The sequence below is a fragment of the Glycine soja genome, chromosome 9 (genome assembly GCF_004193775.1).
Source record: "Glycine soja cultivar W05 chromosome 9, ASM419377v2, whole genome shotgun sequence".
NCBI lineage: Eukaryota > Viridiplantae > Streptophyta > Magnoliopsida > Fabales > Fabaceae > Glycine > Glycine soja.
Window position 1 is genome coordinate 36,935,232 of NC_041010.1, and position 16,604 is coordinate 36,951,835.

The 16,604-nt window shown below is 34.2% G+C and overlaps 2 protein-coding genes across 3 annotated transcripts; one reads left to right on the forward strand and one right to left on the reverse strand.

The window, feature by feature from the left end:
* Positions 1 to 1,321: 1,321 nt before the first annotated feature.
* LOC114368672 lies at positions 1,322 to 10,275 on the forward strand. Of its 2 annotated transcripts, none has more exons than XM_028325899.1 (7): positions 1,322 to 2,011; positions 2,130 to 2,365; positions 3,375 to 4,056; positions 4,852 to 5,218; positions 6,283 to 6,377; positions 8,427 to 8,621; positions 9,278 to 10,275. In XM_028325899.1, exons 1-7 carry the CDS (start codon positions 1,811 to 1,813, stop codon positions 9,917 to 9,919), a joined length of 2,418 nt encoding a protein of 805 aa, XP_028181700.1. In that variant the 5' UTR covers positions 1,322 to 1,810; the 3' UTR covers positions 9,920 to 10,275. The 2 variants fall into 2 exon arrangements, with proteins under 2 accessions (XP_028181700.1, XP_028181701.1); XM_028325900.1 differs by having other exon boundaries at positions 1,324 to 2,011; positions 4,852 to 5,203.
* Positions 10,276 to 13,460: 3,185 nt separating this feature from the next.
* LOC114368438 (pentatricopeptide repeat-containing protein At3g46790, chloroplastic-like) lies at positions 13,461 to 15,653 on the reverse strand. The gene is made up of 2 exons (XM_028325713.1): positions 15,022 to 15,653; positions 13,461 to 14,705 (listed from the first exon to the last, which is right to left on the reverse strand). The coding sequence occupies exons 1-2, from the start codon at positions 15,583 to 15,585 to the stop codon at positions 13,836 to 13,838; spliced, it is 1,434 nt and encodes a 477-aa protein (XP_028181514.1). The 5' UTR covers positions 15,586 to 15,653; the 3' UTR covers positions 13,461 to 13,835.
* Between the last annotated feature and the right edge of the window lie 951 nt (positions 15,654 to 16,604).

Here is a 16,604-nt window from a genome sequence, read left to right on the forward strand (position 1 = left end):
TTTATTTATCAAATTTTTTGAATAACCTTTTTAAATAAATTATAATTTTTTTTTCATTTTATATTTTTTAGTTATTTGAATAATTAATTTTACTCAACACAAATAATTTAATAAATTAATTTTTTTAGCTTTTAGGTATCCGTTTCCCATTGTTAACTACCAACTAGTAAGAGAGTAGGTGGGTCGGTTAGTTTGGTCAAACCTGTGACCCAATCCAATCAAATTTGAACCCGTTGATTTGGATCGATTTTCTAGGAAAAAAAAGAAATTCAATCCAAATCAATCCATCTATAAACGATTTGAGTTGGGTTGGATTCACATGTCAAAACATTTAATTTTGTCTATTTTTTTAACGCAATATTTTTTAGTAAGTTAAATTTTTTATTAAATAAATTAGACAGAGTTGTTTCTTGTTATATTTTTTATTAAAAAGAAAGTTTTGTGATGTTGTTACACCATTTTACTCAACTAACTCATCTATTTATTTGTCCATCCACGAGAGATGATAAATTAAACATACCATATTCGAGATAAGGAATTTTGATAAGTATGATGAGAATGAATTTCAAACAATTTTTTCTACCAAAACCAATAAGAAATTGTGACCTACTCTTGGTAAATAAATCTAAAATATTCTTAGAAGTCCATTTGAAGTGGCTTCAATGAATAAAATCCTAGTCGCTTTGATCTTGAAACTTAATTCAAGTCGATAAATCTATGTAATCAATAGTTAATGTTATTTGATTTTTTAAATTTAAAAATATATATTATATATTACATATAATAATAATAATTTAATACAAATTAACGGATCAACGAGTTCAAACATTAAAATCCGTGACTAATCCAAAATTTAACAAGATTTGAATCTGATCCAAACATAAAAATTATCCAATAGTGTTTGAATTAATTTGAGTCTATTTAAATTCCTGAATGATTCACACTCACTTAAATCCCTACCAATTAGGTTTTTATTTAATTTTGTTGAACGGAAAACATAATTTATATACTCTTCCTCTATACTTTTCAAATTCTTCTATTAAGTAAATAACATTGTATTATCTATTATACCATATAATAAATAGTACTTACTATTTAGTATCCATACATAACATTTTCATTTTAAAATTATTCCCAAATTTTTGGTGAAATCAAACATCCCGTCCCCAGAAGAGGGAACTGAACCGTGTTTAGATCCAAAGCATGTGATAGTCATCCATAATCAAACAAACAAAACCCGAATCAAATATAGTTAAAACCCGTGGCCAAAAGACAAATATTATGATCACACATAATCTATCACACGATCCTTCAATCACACGTCCCATGCGTGACGAATAATAATCAAGAATTCATTTGGTGCCCATAAACTTATAAAGTCGTGACCCACATTATTAGTTTCTTCAACTCCCACTCTTCTGTTATCTTTATTTCTCTGCATGCATAAACATACAACGCAAATTCTGAAAATACAAAACAAAACCCCCATTTTTAACTAGTGAAAAATCCCTTCACTCACGTTTCCCTTTGTTGTTCCATTCGCTCCAAACAAAACATACACAACACAACGCGCTTTCTTTCTCTCTCTTTTTTTTATTTCTCGCTCTTAACCGTTAACGAAGAAAAGTGATCATTGCTTGCCACTGTGTTTGGCATCAGATTCTTTCGGAAGCTTCCATTTTGAGCATCTGGGCATCTCTTTCTCCCGCTTTTTCTTCGGTTCCCTCATCTGGGTCGGTCTCGTTTTGCTCACTTTGGTTCGTTCCCATTTCCCCTGATTCGAGAAAATTTGAACAATTGGGGGGGTGAAATGGTTCTTGTTTTCGCTTTGATTCTCCTCGGGTTTCTTCTTGGGGTGGCGGCGGTTGTAGCTGCCGAAGCTCTGGGATTTTTGTGGGTGATAAAGCGATTGCAAAGCAAGATCAGCAAAGACCAAGCCAAAATCGCGTCGAAAACGCAACTGGGTAGTGCTCAAAGTGATCATCCCCAACAACAATTGCTAAAAAAGGAGGTGGCTTTCTGGTTCCCAATGGTGTCTGTTTTTTGATTTTGTTGTTTGTTTATTATAGATTTCTAATTTGTTCATGTGTTTGGGTTTGGCTTTTTTGTTGTTGTTGTTGTCTCTTTAGGGCGTGGTTTGGGTTTTGGAGCCTGACAAGGTTTCAAAATTTTGGGTGGAGAAACAGTCGTCAAAGGAGCTGAAGAGGAAAAAGGAAGTGTTGGAGGTGACTCCTGTTAGGAAGTATGGGAAAATCAATGGGCAATCACTTGTGCTTACAGATGCTGATGGCTTTCACACCACCATTCAGCTTAAGGGTTGCTTAGTGGAAGCTGTTTCAGCTACAAGTCTTCCTTCAAAAAAATGGTAATGTGAACTGTTAAGTGGGAGGGAACCACTCTTTTGTTTCTTATTTTGGTGTGTGGTGTTGGTTTGGTTGAGAGAATTTGATCTTTTTAACGAGTCTAATGATGTCATGTGATCGTGATCCATGAATCCAAACTCTCTTAATAGGATAATAAGACTATTTTTTTGATGGGCAAATGTTAGTTGTTAATTGTTAGTTTTTTGTTAGCGGGGAGAATGGAACCCACAACCTTTCCCTCCCTCCCTTCTCCTTTTACCACCAAGCCAACCTTATAAACTTCCAGGGTGGTGGTGGTTTGGTTCCTTTTGAATTAGCTGCCTGCATTATATGACTTCACTTTATGGTTTGTGGTGTCCATTGTGTTTTTGAAGCTGCCTTCTTTTGTTGATAAGTGTGTTTACATGTTACGAGCTGAGAAGTGAGATTCAATTTGAGGGGAAGTAATTCAGAATGTTCGAGTTTGAATTGTTGTTGTGTTAGAGTGTTACTGGGTTGGGTTTGTCCTAGTTGTATTAGACTTGGTCTAGCCAATATCTTATTCTGAACTATAGGAACTGTGTAGATGCTGTAGTTGGTATAGAATTTATTTCAGTACAAAGGTATAATACACGTCAAATCACTGCTATCAACTGGAGCAGTGCTACAATTTGCAGAAATCATGATTATAAAATTGATTATGCTAGACTCATAGTTTCTCTTGTACAACAAGTTTTTTTATCCTTTCAGTGGGATACATAGTGAAATGCACATCATTTTTGATTCCACACATGATTCACAGTTTAAAAAATTGTTGAACATGGGTTTCTTTTGAACTTCTCCTGACATTAAATTCAAAATGGAGAAGTCTCAATTCCTTTATGCCCTGCATACATCCTAATGAAGTAACCTGTTATTTCTTGGCTTATGGGTTTCATACTTCAAATGATAATGGATAGATATATTTTTAATTTTTATATTCTTGCTTATTTACTGAAGAAATTAGGTGCTTCAATGTAATGAATCCTATAGGGCGAAAAAGTTCCCCATCAAAGTGGAAGCCAAGACCTCTGTGATCTACCATGGAAGCAAGACTTTTTGCATATATCTTGAGACTGCATGTGAGAAAGAAGCATGGTGTAAGGCCCTCCGTCTGGCTTCTTCTGATAATAAAGAAAAGCATGAGTGGTTTGCCCAGTTGCAAGAAGAGTTTCATAGTTATTTGACATCATTAAATACTGAATATCATTCTCTCGTGAAACCATCCGTAGGATCAAGTGCTGAGACAATAGAAAAGGCTAGTAAGCCTGATGGTAGTTCCTCAAAGGTTCGTCAATTTTTGAAAAAACTTACAAAAAAAAGTTCCCGAGTTGGTGTGGAAAATAAATCAGCTTGGACTTCATTGTCAGGCCGTGAAGAAAGAAAGAACACTGAGAAGCTTCGTGCTTGTCAAGATGCAGTATTAGCCACTGGTTTGATGAAATCTGCTGCAGCAGCAAACCATCTGAAAAGTCCCTTGTTAGACAATTCCGCACCATCATCTTCAACCTTACCTCATTCAGGAAGCCAGAGTCAATTCTCTGTCTGTTCGGATGCTGATGAAAAGTTAGGTACTGATGAAGGAACACTATGTTGGAATTTGTTGGTTTCTCGACTCTTTTTCGATGTCAAAGGAAATGTGCGAATGAAGAAATCCATCCAAGAAAGGATTCAGGTAACAATTTTTTCCATATGATGATATGAATTATGCATTTTATTTTGAGTCTGTTTAATTATGTTTAACATTGGGAGACACGAATTATTTTGCATCATCATCAATTTCTAGTTTTTAAATTGATAAAACTAGCTTGTTCATAACTGGATGAAGGATATTATATCTTTCTAGCAAACTTTTCCTTTGCTAGTTGTTCCAAAATGTCAAGTAGTCAAGTGGATTCATACAAGCTGAATTATATTTTTAAGCTTAACACATTAAGAATATTGAAAAGATTTACCTTTTAAATACATCTAGTTTTAGTTTGTTACTTTAGCCAATGTGAAAGTCCTACTGTATCTGACTAGAACTAGATCAACCAGACAAAGTGGCAACAGTGCCATTTTCAGAGTTATTTTTAATTTTTTGTGATGAATGGATGAAAAAAGCACCAGAAAGATTAATTTCTCTTTGGAAGAATGAGGGGGACATTATTTCAAAATGTTCTTTACAATTTCCCTGCTGGCCTTCCCCGCTTCCATGCAGCAAACCCCATTGCTGTGATTATTGATTTTTATGTGATAAATGTTTGTGTGTGCGTGTTTGTGTGTGTATGAGGAGTGATCCAGTTAGTCCATGAGTAACTTTAAAAGAGTTACTCATCTCCACCTTTCATTTTCTTTTAGTGATTCTTGGAGTAACTTGATCTCCTCTCTCTCTCAGAGAGAGTTTATTTACAAGAACACCCTTCAGAAAACCTCATTTTGTTTTTGGTTTCTATAAGATAACTGTTGGTCTTTTCTGTTATTTTTACAGAGGACATTGGCAAATATGAGAACTCCCAGTTATGTAGGTGAAGTAATCTGTACAGATATCAACATGGGGAATGTTCCACCCTGTATCATTCGAATGAGGGTTCTTCCAATGGAAATGAGTGAGGTGTGTGCCTTAGAGTTTGACATTGAATATTCTGGTGGTGCATTATTAGAGATTGAAACAAGGCTTGAAGTACGTGAACTAGAGCATGAAAGGGGGACAGAGGACTCAAATCCAGAGTCAAGCAATGTTGGCGCTGTCCCATCAGATCTTCTTGAAGGATTTGAATATTTGGGTGAGCAATTGAATCTTGCAGAAGGGATGAATGATTTACTAGAGCCAAAAGGAGATGGTGAGTGGAACATTGGTCAGTACATTAGTCCAAACAAATCCAATTATTTATGCATTTTCTCTGTAATGTTTTGTTGACATTATACTGGATTTTCCCCCATAAAAATGGAATTAACGAGGACCATAGTAATAGTTTATGTTCAAGGTATAAAACCATTTACAGACCTCCATCTAACATAGTAATAGGCTTTTAAAATAGTAGATCTTTGACATGGTATTGAATCCTTTATAAGCAAATGATCAGGAGTTCAATCCTTGTCTTTCCCATTCCTTATATTAAATTTTATTTGTACACAAGATAAAGTGAGCTTTTGAGTGTGTGTTATCCACACCTCAAGTCCAAATGGCTCTTGTCCATGTGGCATATTTGAATACTAAAATCATTCATGGGCCTCACTCTAATAACTTAGCTTTTGGAAGACTTAGTATTTGAAAGTTTTGGACATTTCCTATAAATATAATGAAACTTCTTTTGGCTGTTCTTGGACTACAATTTCTACATCATCAATAAAGGAGGATGTTATTTTTATCTTGACATCTTGTTTGGCTGCTTCATAGGATGTCCAATTAGTTAGTCACCTGAGGTCACTCACACCACTTTCTGTCCATGCATATTTAATGTAGTTTTAATTTTGAGACTTGACAAACTAGTTGATGGAAGGTGCCTTCCAAATTCCTATAGTATCTCTACCTAGTACCTGTGGACTATGGTGCCTTCTTACAAGATTATATCTTTTTTGTACATTTATTGGATTGAAAATGAAACAGTATGGTTTTTGAAAGGTTTTTTTTTTTTTTCCCTAGAGGATACCTATCAGCCTTTTCTAGTTCTGCTTTTCTCCTAGAGATGATGAATTTCCAAAAATAATTTGTGTGCGTGAGTTGCAGGATTATAAGTTCTTCTTGTATCTAGATATTGTTATATAATGCTCTTAGAATTTGGGTTTGGACATAATTTAACCTCAAAAGCTAGCTCATCGGTAAGGGTTGCCTCCCACTTATATACACTATTTTGATCATATTACTATTCGAGTGAGATCTCCAACATAAGCATTCTTATTGACAATCTGCCCTTTGCAGATATGTCCAAGAGCTTTAAGCACAGTACATCTTCCTCAACTCAAGGATCAAGATGGAAGTCTATGTTAAATTCTGTTGCCAAGCAAGTTTCACAGGTAGCATCTTGTTATTGTTCCCTATTTTTCCTTTTCAATTGGTTGCTGTTGAGAATCGGGAATTTAATGTATAATGGTTTGATAGGATATGATATCGGATTTAGAGGAAACTGAATATCCTATAATTATGTGTAATCAATACTACCTGTCTATATCACGCTCCATAAGGTCTCTTAGACACACGGTTTTAGTCTATTTTCCCTCTATATTTTCTCTCATTTTACAGTTGGTTTTTTCCCACTGCATTTTTCTGCTGTTCTTTCATTATTAAGAATCTGTTATATTATTATGTAGTGTGGTAGTGCTTGTATGAAGTGTGTTTCTCTACATTATATTGTTTCTCTCCAGGGTTAAAGAAATATAAACTTGCTTTGCCTTTGTTGTTTGATGATAGTTTGTTAAATTCTTGTTTAATTTCTGTTGTCGTGTATATATTTTGGTGCACAATCTTGTTTGGTTCTATTCTGTTGGTGGGCAATAAGCCAATAACTTCACTTTTAGGTAAGTTACAGTAACCTCCTGCCGAGGTTTTCCAAACCCATGCATAGATCCCATTTCATTTTGTATATTACACTGGCCTTTCCTATTATAATTTTGTCAGACAAACTCCTGTTTGTAATTTTTTTCTAGAAACATAATATCCCATGATATTTTTTTTCCAATGAAAACTTAATCTCAAAGGAGATCTTTGTATGATGTGAAACTAGATGTGATGTCTGCATATATGCCTTGTCAAATCCTGTAGGAGGATTATGCTTTGCTCTCCTTTTTTACCATGGCTTATTCACAATAGTGTTCCTCTGCAAATTATTGCTGTAGAATTTCGGACTGCATGGGTTCTTATGGTAGGGACTCTGTTTGGCACACATAGAAAATTTATTATATGGTGAACTTTTATGGGTATTAGCATGTTGGCATAAGTTCATACTTCGTCCCGTAAGGCGATGCTACTCTAAACTGGAAGAAAGGGAGGTCAGTAATCAATATGCAATTGTTTAACTGGAGTTGATGTTTTATATTTAATCACAATAATTTATATATTTGATTAAACTCCACCAAAAGCTTCAGCTTTTAGGAGAAGATACGTAAGGGTGTGTTCGTTTGTAGAGAAAGAGAGTGGAAAAGGGGAGAACTGAACAGTAAAATGAGGTGGGACCCACACTTTTACACTCTATTTTAATTCAAAACCTTTATCTCAATTCACTTTCTTTCCATTTCTTTTCACTCTACCAAACGGATCCTAAATGATTTTTATAATACCCCTTCTCACGACCTTGTGGCACTGAAGGACAATGCACAGGCTCACCTACCTTGTGCTAAAATCCAACTTTTTATTAAAAGAATGGTTGGGCTAAAATAATTGTGCCAACAAGGATTGAACTCTAAATCACTCTCAAAAATGTAAGCCTTTGGAGGTGTTTGTTTCAAGTTATAAAATTGTATTCGTTGGGATTATATTCCTAGGAATGTTATGCTTGGGAATATTATTCCATGAACATGTTTGGTTGTCATTAAGAAGAATTCTAGAAAAAAAAGTGAAATAAGAAATGTGAAGAAAGAAGTGGGGTGGGTAGTTATTGTAGAGAATAACTTCTATTCTCATGGGAATGCCAATACCCACCTCTTAGCATGGAAATAATAAGTAACATAACCCCATGTGTATTTTCATATTCCTGGGAATCAACTATTCTTGGGAACGTTTTTACAAAACTTGTAGCAAACATGAGAATGCGATATTCTCAAGTCCATATTCATGAGAATATTTCTTGATAACTTGAAACAAACGCCTCCTTTAGGTAAAGCATGAGGTTTCTTTTTCCATCTCTAACAATATGCTACCAGAAGGAGCATAATGTGAATCTTGTCTTTGAGCGTTTTCATGTCAATAGATGCACATGGAGACACATTTACTTATTTGATAATACATAAATGTTGTACTATTTTATATTTGATAATGTGTAGATGTTATGCTATTTTATCTATCCATTCAGTTATAAATAGCTTAAGCTGTGTTATTCTCAAATTAACGCATTATTCATTATCAAAAAGGTTCCTCTCTCTTTGGCAATAAGGATAGCATCCCTCAAAGGGACATTGCGGTTGCAGATAAAGCCACCTCCGTCTGATCAATTGTGGTTTGGTTTCACATTTATGCCTGATATAGACTTCAGCTTGGAATCATTTGTTGGAGAACACAAGATAACTAATTCACACATAGCTTTGTTCCTGGTCAATCGACTCAAGGTATGATAGTTCTCTTCTCATTTGGTTATGAAAGGATGTTGATGAACAATTACTATTTCCCTGCAGATGTTGTTTGAGGTTTTCAAGGTTTATTGTGTTCATTAACATGTCCTATTTGTTTAATCAATAAACAAATAAATCATATATACCAATATTGGTAATTATGTTCAAAGAGGAGAATTTCATTGGGAAATAATATAAGGAAAAATTATTTATGCTCTTTTTGTCAGTTCAAGTGACCCTCCTTTCAAGTGCCCATTTTTTTCCTTCTTTTTAATGACTTCCATTCTCTCAAGTATGTGGCCATAGAATTCTTGTTAATATTTCTTCCTTGATACAATTGGTTCTCTCTATCTGTTTTCCAGCAAATAACACTGTCCATAAGTTTTAGTGAATATATGATTCCGTGTAACCTACTACACTAATTTTGGATCAGTTAAATCCATGAGTGAACACCTAGACCTGTAGACCAATGTCTCAAATATCACAATTACTGTGATTTCTTTTGCTGTATTTTGGATTTTGAGCACATGGTGCTCATCCTCTCTGTTGTATCTATTCTAGTACTCAATTGAAGCCCTCTCTTTTGTATCTTTAAGAAATGATTAGAATATCTTTCCCTAAACCCTAAACTTGATTTTATTTTTCTCCTGCAGGCAGCGATCCGGGAAACTTTAGTGCTCCCAAATTGTGAAAGCATATGCATTCCATGGATGCTAGCCGAAAAGGATGATTGGGTTCCTAGGAATGTCGCTCCGTTCATATGGATCCACCCAGAATCGGGGAACGAGATTTCAACCTCAGTTGATACCAATAATCAACCTTGTGGTGGATTGAAAGCTAGTGCAAGGACCTTAAGTGGTGATGGTCCAGAACTCAAACAACATAAACCGCCAAAGTGTACCAAATCTAGTCAGGAACCAGCTAGGAAATCAGATTCTGTGGCACTTCCACCAATTTCCTCTAGTTCAGTAACATTAAGGAGCAGCAAAAGTTCGGAAGAACTGACAAGACCTCTGTTAGAGAATGACAAACCACAAGAAACTAGAGATTTGCAAGAACTTAGAACTACTTCATTGCAGAATGACAATACTAATGAAGCTAGTGAAGAGAAGATGGGGGATATTTCTGTGAGTGAATCACCTCCCAGAAACGTGGTGATGGATAAACAATATAGTTCAATTGAACAGGATGATTCAAGGCCAAGGAAAATTGGAAAAAGGGAAAGAATTCTTGATTTGAAAAAGAGGATGAGTGAGAAATTGGAAGAAAGAGTCGGCACATTGTTGAGAAGATAAGAGGACCATGAGAAATATAAACAAAGTAAATGTCAGAATGGTTACAAATTTGTTACTGATTTTTTACTATTGCAGACATTAGTACCATTCATAAATAAAAATGTGGGGTATTAGGTATTGTTTCATTGATGAGTTGTATATTTTTTAGGGGCTTAGAAGATCATATGGAACTAGATATATACATCACAGAAAATACTTTCATTTCGTTCCACGGGAGTTCCACAACACTGACGTAATCCACTTGTAAATTTGCAATTGTCACAGGGTATAATAGAAAACTCATTTAATTGATGTGTACAAATAATCTCGTGACAGAGAAATGATATACAGATTTATAGTTACTCTCATTTGAGGAATATTTCATTTCATTATTTTACATGAATTTCTATTAATGCATTTGTTAACTAACCAGCTGCAATTAACTATGAACTATCAAGTGGATAGTAGAAATAGTATGAACTAGGAAGAGATTATTCTACACGTCTTTGTCTTTAAATTTGCTCTTTTTAGTTGCTATTATCAAGTGCAAGCAGGCAAGCATTGCAAGTCTGGCTTCCTAATTGACTTCTCAAATGTTTATTTATAGTGATATCCTTTTTGAGAAATGAAAACAGAAATGACGACTTACATAGCTACACATGTGTAACACTCCATTTTTTTAAATAAATTAAAAAAATTTAAAAATAAATAGAATTTTAGAAAAATAATGAGGTTTTTATAATTAAATAAATAAGGAAAAATAATTTTATTAATTTAAATAATTGTTTAAAGGTAAATAAAATAAATATATGTTCTTAGAAAAAAATATTTTATTTATTTATTTGATAGAGTAAAATAAAGTTTCTTTTTATAAATTGATAAAATAAAGAAGCCTTGAGTATCCTAGTTATAAATAAAGATATATTAGGTTAGTTTTCTAGTTTTCACGCTTTTTCTTTCTCTCAATTCCCTTCTTTCTCTTTCAAGATCCTCTCTTTTTCCCGCTTACACTCAAACTTGTCTTACTAAAACAACAATCCCGAACTGGTTAATCGTTTAATTGTCGTGAAATTTGAATACCAGGTTTGGAACTCAGTTTCACACATAGCTCTTTGTTTTTTCCGAATACACCCAAATCTATTCCAGTAAAACTACGATCCTGGACTTGTTAACCATTGGATCATTGTGAAATTTGGACACCATGTTTGAAATGCAATTTGACACATCTCACCATTGTGATTTGCAAAATAATGTGTGTGGAGGGAGAAATTATCATCGCATACAGACAGTGAACTGGATGCTCCAATCTCTTCTCATCCTCTTTAACTCTTGGAAACCCTAACAGAGCAAACAGAGAAAAAACTTGAAGAATCTTAGGGAACCACTAGAGACGCCGCTATCACTACTGGACTACACACGTGATCCTTAGAGGATCAAATTGAAGTTTATTTTGGAATGTTTATTGTATTGTAATTCTTTCTGTATGATTATGTGAAATTTATTGAGGGATTTTACTCCCCATGTTGTGAGAAACATTCCTATATAATTTTTTTGTGTTTTGGATAAGATTTACTAGATTAGCGTGATAAATTGTAATATTGGGATCATGAAATTGTGTATAAGTGATAAATTGAGTATGTGCTCAATTGTGATAACATGTTGCTTTGAGATTATAACATTTTTATTGAGATTGAATATAAGTGCAAAGTTGAACATGTGTTAATTTGCGAGATACACATAAACATGTGATAATGAATTATGACATTGTGAGATGTTAAATTGTGGTCATATGGTATGTGTTGGTTATTTAGAAAGATGTATAGGGTTGTAGCAAGAACAAAAGAAAGATATTGAACTGCAGAAGGTTGTATTTTTATTGAATATCACAACATGCATTTATACAGTAATAAGAAAATTAGAATCCCATAAAATATGTTATTGATTGGCAAAACAGATGCCACAAAAAAGGGAATCGAATATTCTAATTCTAGCAAATTATTTGACTCTTTATTGCCTACAAATTAGGAAACTTAAAAGGATAATTTGACAGCTTCACGGGTCATTGCAATCAACAATATGATTGTGAATAAGTGTGTGGTTAATACTTGATGTTTCAATTACTTGTGTTGTGAGTTGTGAATTATTTAATAACCTGATTGGTGTTTATCTTGAGAAAAATGTAAATGCGCAAGGTGTTAAAAGAAAAGTGTAGGGTTCCAAGTTAGGAACCTGAGGTGTTAAATTGTAACGCAATGTGTTAAATGTGTTTGAAAACAAGTATGAGGTCATGAGTATTGTATAATTCATGAGCAATGTTTACATGAAAAAGTTTAGGAAGGTGAGACCCTAACGGATTCTTTGGAGTCTAGACATTGGGGGTAAATACACTTGGTTTGAGTATTCCTTTAAGCTTATGTTGATCCCATATGATTGGAACATTCTCGCAAAACAAAATGACCCTGACTGATCACCTTATGATTTTACTTAGTGAGAGTGACCTGACATACTCATTGTGTGGCGTGTCTTGTTATGTACTCTTAAGTGCCCTGGTGTTGTTTTTCACTAACATGGTACCACATTGTATATAGGTTTGAGTCTTAGTATAATTGTTGCGTAATTCCTGTGAATTGTTTATTATGAAATTGATTAGTGTTGTTATGTCTTGACTCGAGTGTGTGATCCATGTGTAACATGATTGGTGACTGAAAAATAAATTTTAAATGATAAAGTAGTGAAGTAACGTGAATTGTATTAAGTTGAATTATGTTATAAATACTTCTACAATTTATATTGATTATGTCTTTGTTTATCTGTATTTTATTTAGAAATGTAACAACTCACTCCCTGTGTGTTGTTTGTGTTTGGATCCTGTGATGATCTCGAACCTGGTGTTCGTGACAGCAGATGACTAGGTGAATGACTTTAAAGCATCTCGTGTTAGAGAACGCTGGGACACAATGCTTTGATAGAATGTGACATTAAGACATGAGTTTTTATTTCAATTGCATGATATTATTTTACTTTATTTTATTCCACTATTTAACAATATTTATTTTGTAAACTTTGACGGCCTTATTCTGATCCGGATATGTTTTTAAAAAGTTTTATTTGGTAATAGTAAAGCGAATGTGACATTTTTACCCACATGAACTCTTTTATGCTTAAAATAAAATCATTTTAGTTAATTCCGTATTTTTATATGTTTTTCTTATTTATATGTATGTCAGGGTAGAAGGTATCTCAACATGAATGAGACAATCATAATGAAGCTTGATATCATGAGCTATGCTTGACCAATATTTGGTAACTGCAATAATGTTACTGAGAATAATCAAAGCCAGTTGGTGACCAACAAAAAATTTATGCAAGGAAGATGGATATGGTTGTGATTTTAATCAAGTTGGTTATCTACCCTTAGCTTCTCAGTGTAAAAATGATGTATAAATCTGTTGCAATAACTGCATGTAATCATTAAGAATGTGGCAGAAAGGACAATAAAAATCTGATGTTTTAATTTAAATCATTTATAGTTAGTAAAGAGGTTGATTTACATGTAGAGTAATCTATATTAAAATCATTGGTAAACACGTTTCCTGGTCAAGGGTAAGAAATAACTGCTCTATTATAGAGAATCAGGGTAGAAAAGGTGAAACAGAAGGAAATCACAACTTCGACTGAAGTCCTGACGGTGATAAGAACCATATTCAAAATGCAACCGCATGATGATCTTGCATTATAAATTCCTAGTCATTAGTTATGGAGTTGAACTCCATATCATGTTCTTCTAATGCTGGATATGGAAATTACTATTGACACAACCAGCTGCAACAATTCTATTTCTGCTGTATATCTGCCTTCTTGAAGAGTAAAATCTAGATCTTCTAGTGTCTTATAAGCAACCGGTGATTGATTTCCGACAGCAAATGTATGACAGCTATTAGCTACCACTGACCTCAACTTGGCTCCAGCCACATTCTTTAACCAATCCTTTACCATCTATCAAATTTCTCATCATATGTGCCTCCTTCCACTTGCCCAAAGAGGCATACAAGTTAGCCATTAATACATAACTTTCGGAACTTCCAGGACTACTGTCTAATAACCTAACAGTTGCAATCTCCCCAAGCTCTACATTGCCATGAATCCCACAAGCATCAAACAATGGACCCCAAGCTTGAGCTTGGACTTCTGGTGGCATACCCTGAATTGCATCTAAAGCTAAGTGAAGCTGGCTGACTCGACCAAGAAGATCGATCAAACAGGTACAATGTTCTACTGTAGGAGCTATTTCAAAATCCTTTTGCATACTTTTGAAGTACTTCAGTCGCTCTTCTACCAATCCAGAATGGCTACAGGCCAGCAAAACACTAGTGTAAGCAATGGCATCTGGCAATGGCATTATCCCTTCTGCAGTAGTCATTTTGTGAAAGAGGCTGATAGCCTCATTCCCCATCCCATGGATTGCATAACTATTTATCATGGAAGTCCAAACAGTTAAATCTTTATCTGTCACCCTTTCAGATACTTCTCTAGCTTTCATGATGCTCCCACATTTGGAGTACATGTGTATGAGAGACATTTGGACTTGTTGTTCCGATTCCAACCCGCTTAGAAAAATGTACTCTTCAATCTCTTGCCCAATGCTGAGTGATCCCAAAGCAGCACAAGCTGATAAAACAGTTGCAAGGGTTGCTCCATTTGGTCTAATATCAGTCCTTATCATACTTCTAAACAGATCCAGTGCTTCCCCTGTATGACCTGAATGGACATTCCTGCAATCATTGATGTGCATGATAACATGCTCTTTTCAATGATCAGATCAAATATACTTCTGGCAGATGTAAGATTAACACATTTTGCATACATAGTAATAAGCAAATTTTCAATGGAATCCTCTTCACCACACCCGCATTTAAGTACAAACGAGTGAACAGATGAAGCTAACAAAAGCTCTCCTACTTGTATGCAACTAGAAATAAGATTTAGAAACACAACAAAGTCTACGTCAATACTCTTATGTTGCATTTGATTAAATAAACCAAATGCTTCCACAACATGCCCAATTTTCACATAACCCCCTATCATAGTTGTCCAAGAAATTATTGACTTCTCATCCATCAAGTCAAAAATTTCCTTGCTTCATCCATTAGGCAAAACTGGACATACATACCCATCAGTGAGTAGGCCAGGGAGACCTCCAAATACACAATCCCAAGTTTGATCAAGCAGTAGTGTATCGACTTCCCCAACAAATGAAACCCGAAAGAATCCAAGTTGGAATAACCCGACAAAATCGAAACAAATGTGGAAGCAGTCGGCTCAAAACCAAGAACCCATATTTCTTTCAGGAGGGTCAATGCCTGGTCCATCAAAGACCCGCGAGAGTAAGCTGAAACCATGGCGTTCCACGAGACAACACTTCTTTGTGGCATTTCATCGAACACCTGTCGTGTAGATGCAACATGGGAACATTTTGAGTACATGCCAACAAGGGAAGTTTGAACAAAGGTGTCTGCTTGGAACCCAAATTTGAGGACATGCCCATGAAGCATTGTGCCATGTTGAATGGAAGGGAGGTTAGCACAGGCCTTGAGAAGCAAAGGGTAGGTGAGGTTGTTGCCATGGCACACTCTGTATATGTTTAAAGTTTGTGTGAAGAAGCCATTATTGGTAGAGTCTCGAATCATCAAGTTCCATAGGTAGAGTGACCTTCAGAATGACATTTACTTCTTCTCAGTTTGTAGCCATCTTTGTTTCTCTTGTTTGGTGCTACCAAGGAAAGTAACAGGCGTAAAGACATTTTGGGGATGTTAAAAAGGGTCTTTTTTTTTACAAGAATTTTAAAGAGACTTAGTATATTATATAAAATATCAATTTTTATATTAATCTTGTAGTTTTTTTAGTTGCAAAATCATTTATCAGAGTTTTATAATCAATCAATTGTAACACTTCACTTTCAATAGATAAAATAACTAACTCATTCAATCTATCTTGTAACATTGTTGATTTTAGATATGATTTAAGCAATTTTAATTTTGAAAAACTTCTTTCAGTAGTAGCAATTGTTATACGGATTGTCAATAAAATTCTATATGCAATGTAAACATTTAGAAAAGAATCTAAAATTTTAATATAATTCAATACTTCTATTGATGTGCTAATTTCTTCTCTTAACACTTCTCTTAATACTTTCAATTCTGAAAATAAATCAAGACCATCAATATCAGTATTCATTAAACCTTAAAAAAATTTCAAGATTACTACAATATTTTTTCAATTCATCCTCATCTAAAGCTTTAATTTTTTTGGGAATCAAATAAAAAACCAAAAATAGTCTCATATTGTAAAAATTGTTCAAATCGTGTCTCAATAGAATTAATTGATTGATCTAATATGTATAAAAAATACTCAATACGAAAAGATTCTTCAGGTGAATGTGTGATCTCATTACTAATTTTTTCATTAAAATGAGGTTTTCTATGAATTTTATGTTTTTCACGAAATTTTGGCTCTATATCCATTTCGATAGCCATTTTTTCTGTGGATTCTAAAGCCAATGCAAACCCGTTTTCCCTATAATGTTTTAAATAAGTGATAAGACCTTTTAAATGATCTATTCAACATCTATATGCATATCTTTTGATTGTAGAATCTTGCTAACAGAATTGACAGCAAACAAAATATCATACCAAATATTCATTCCTAA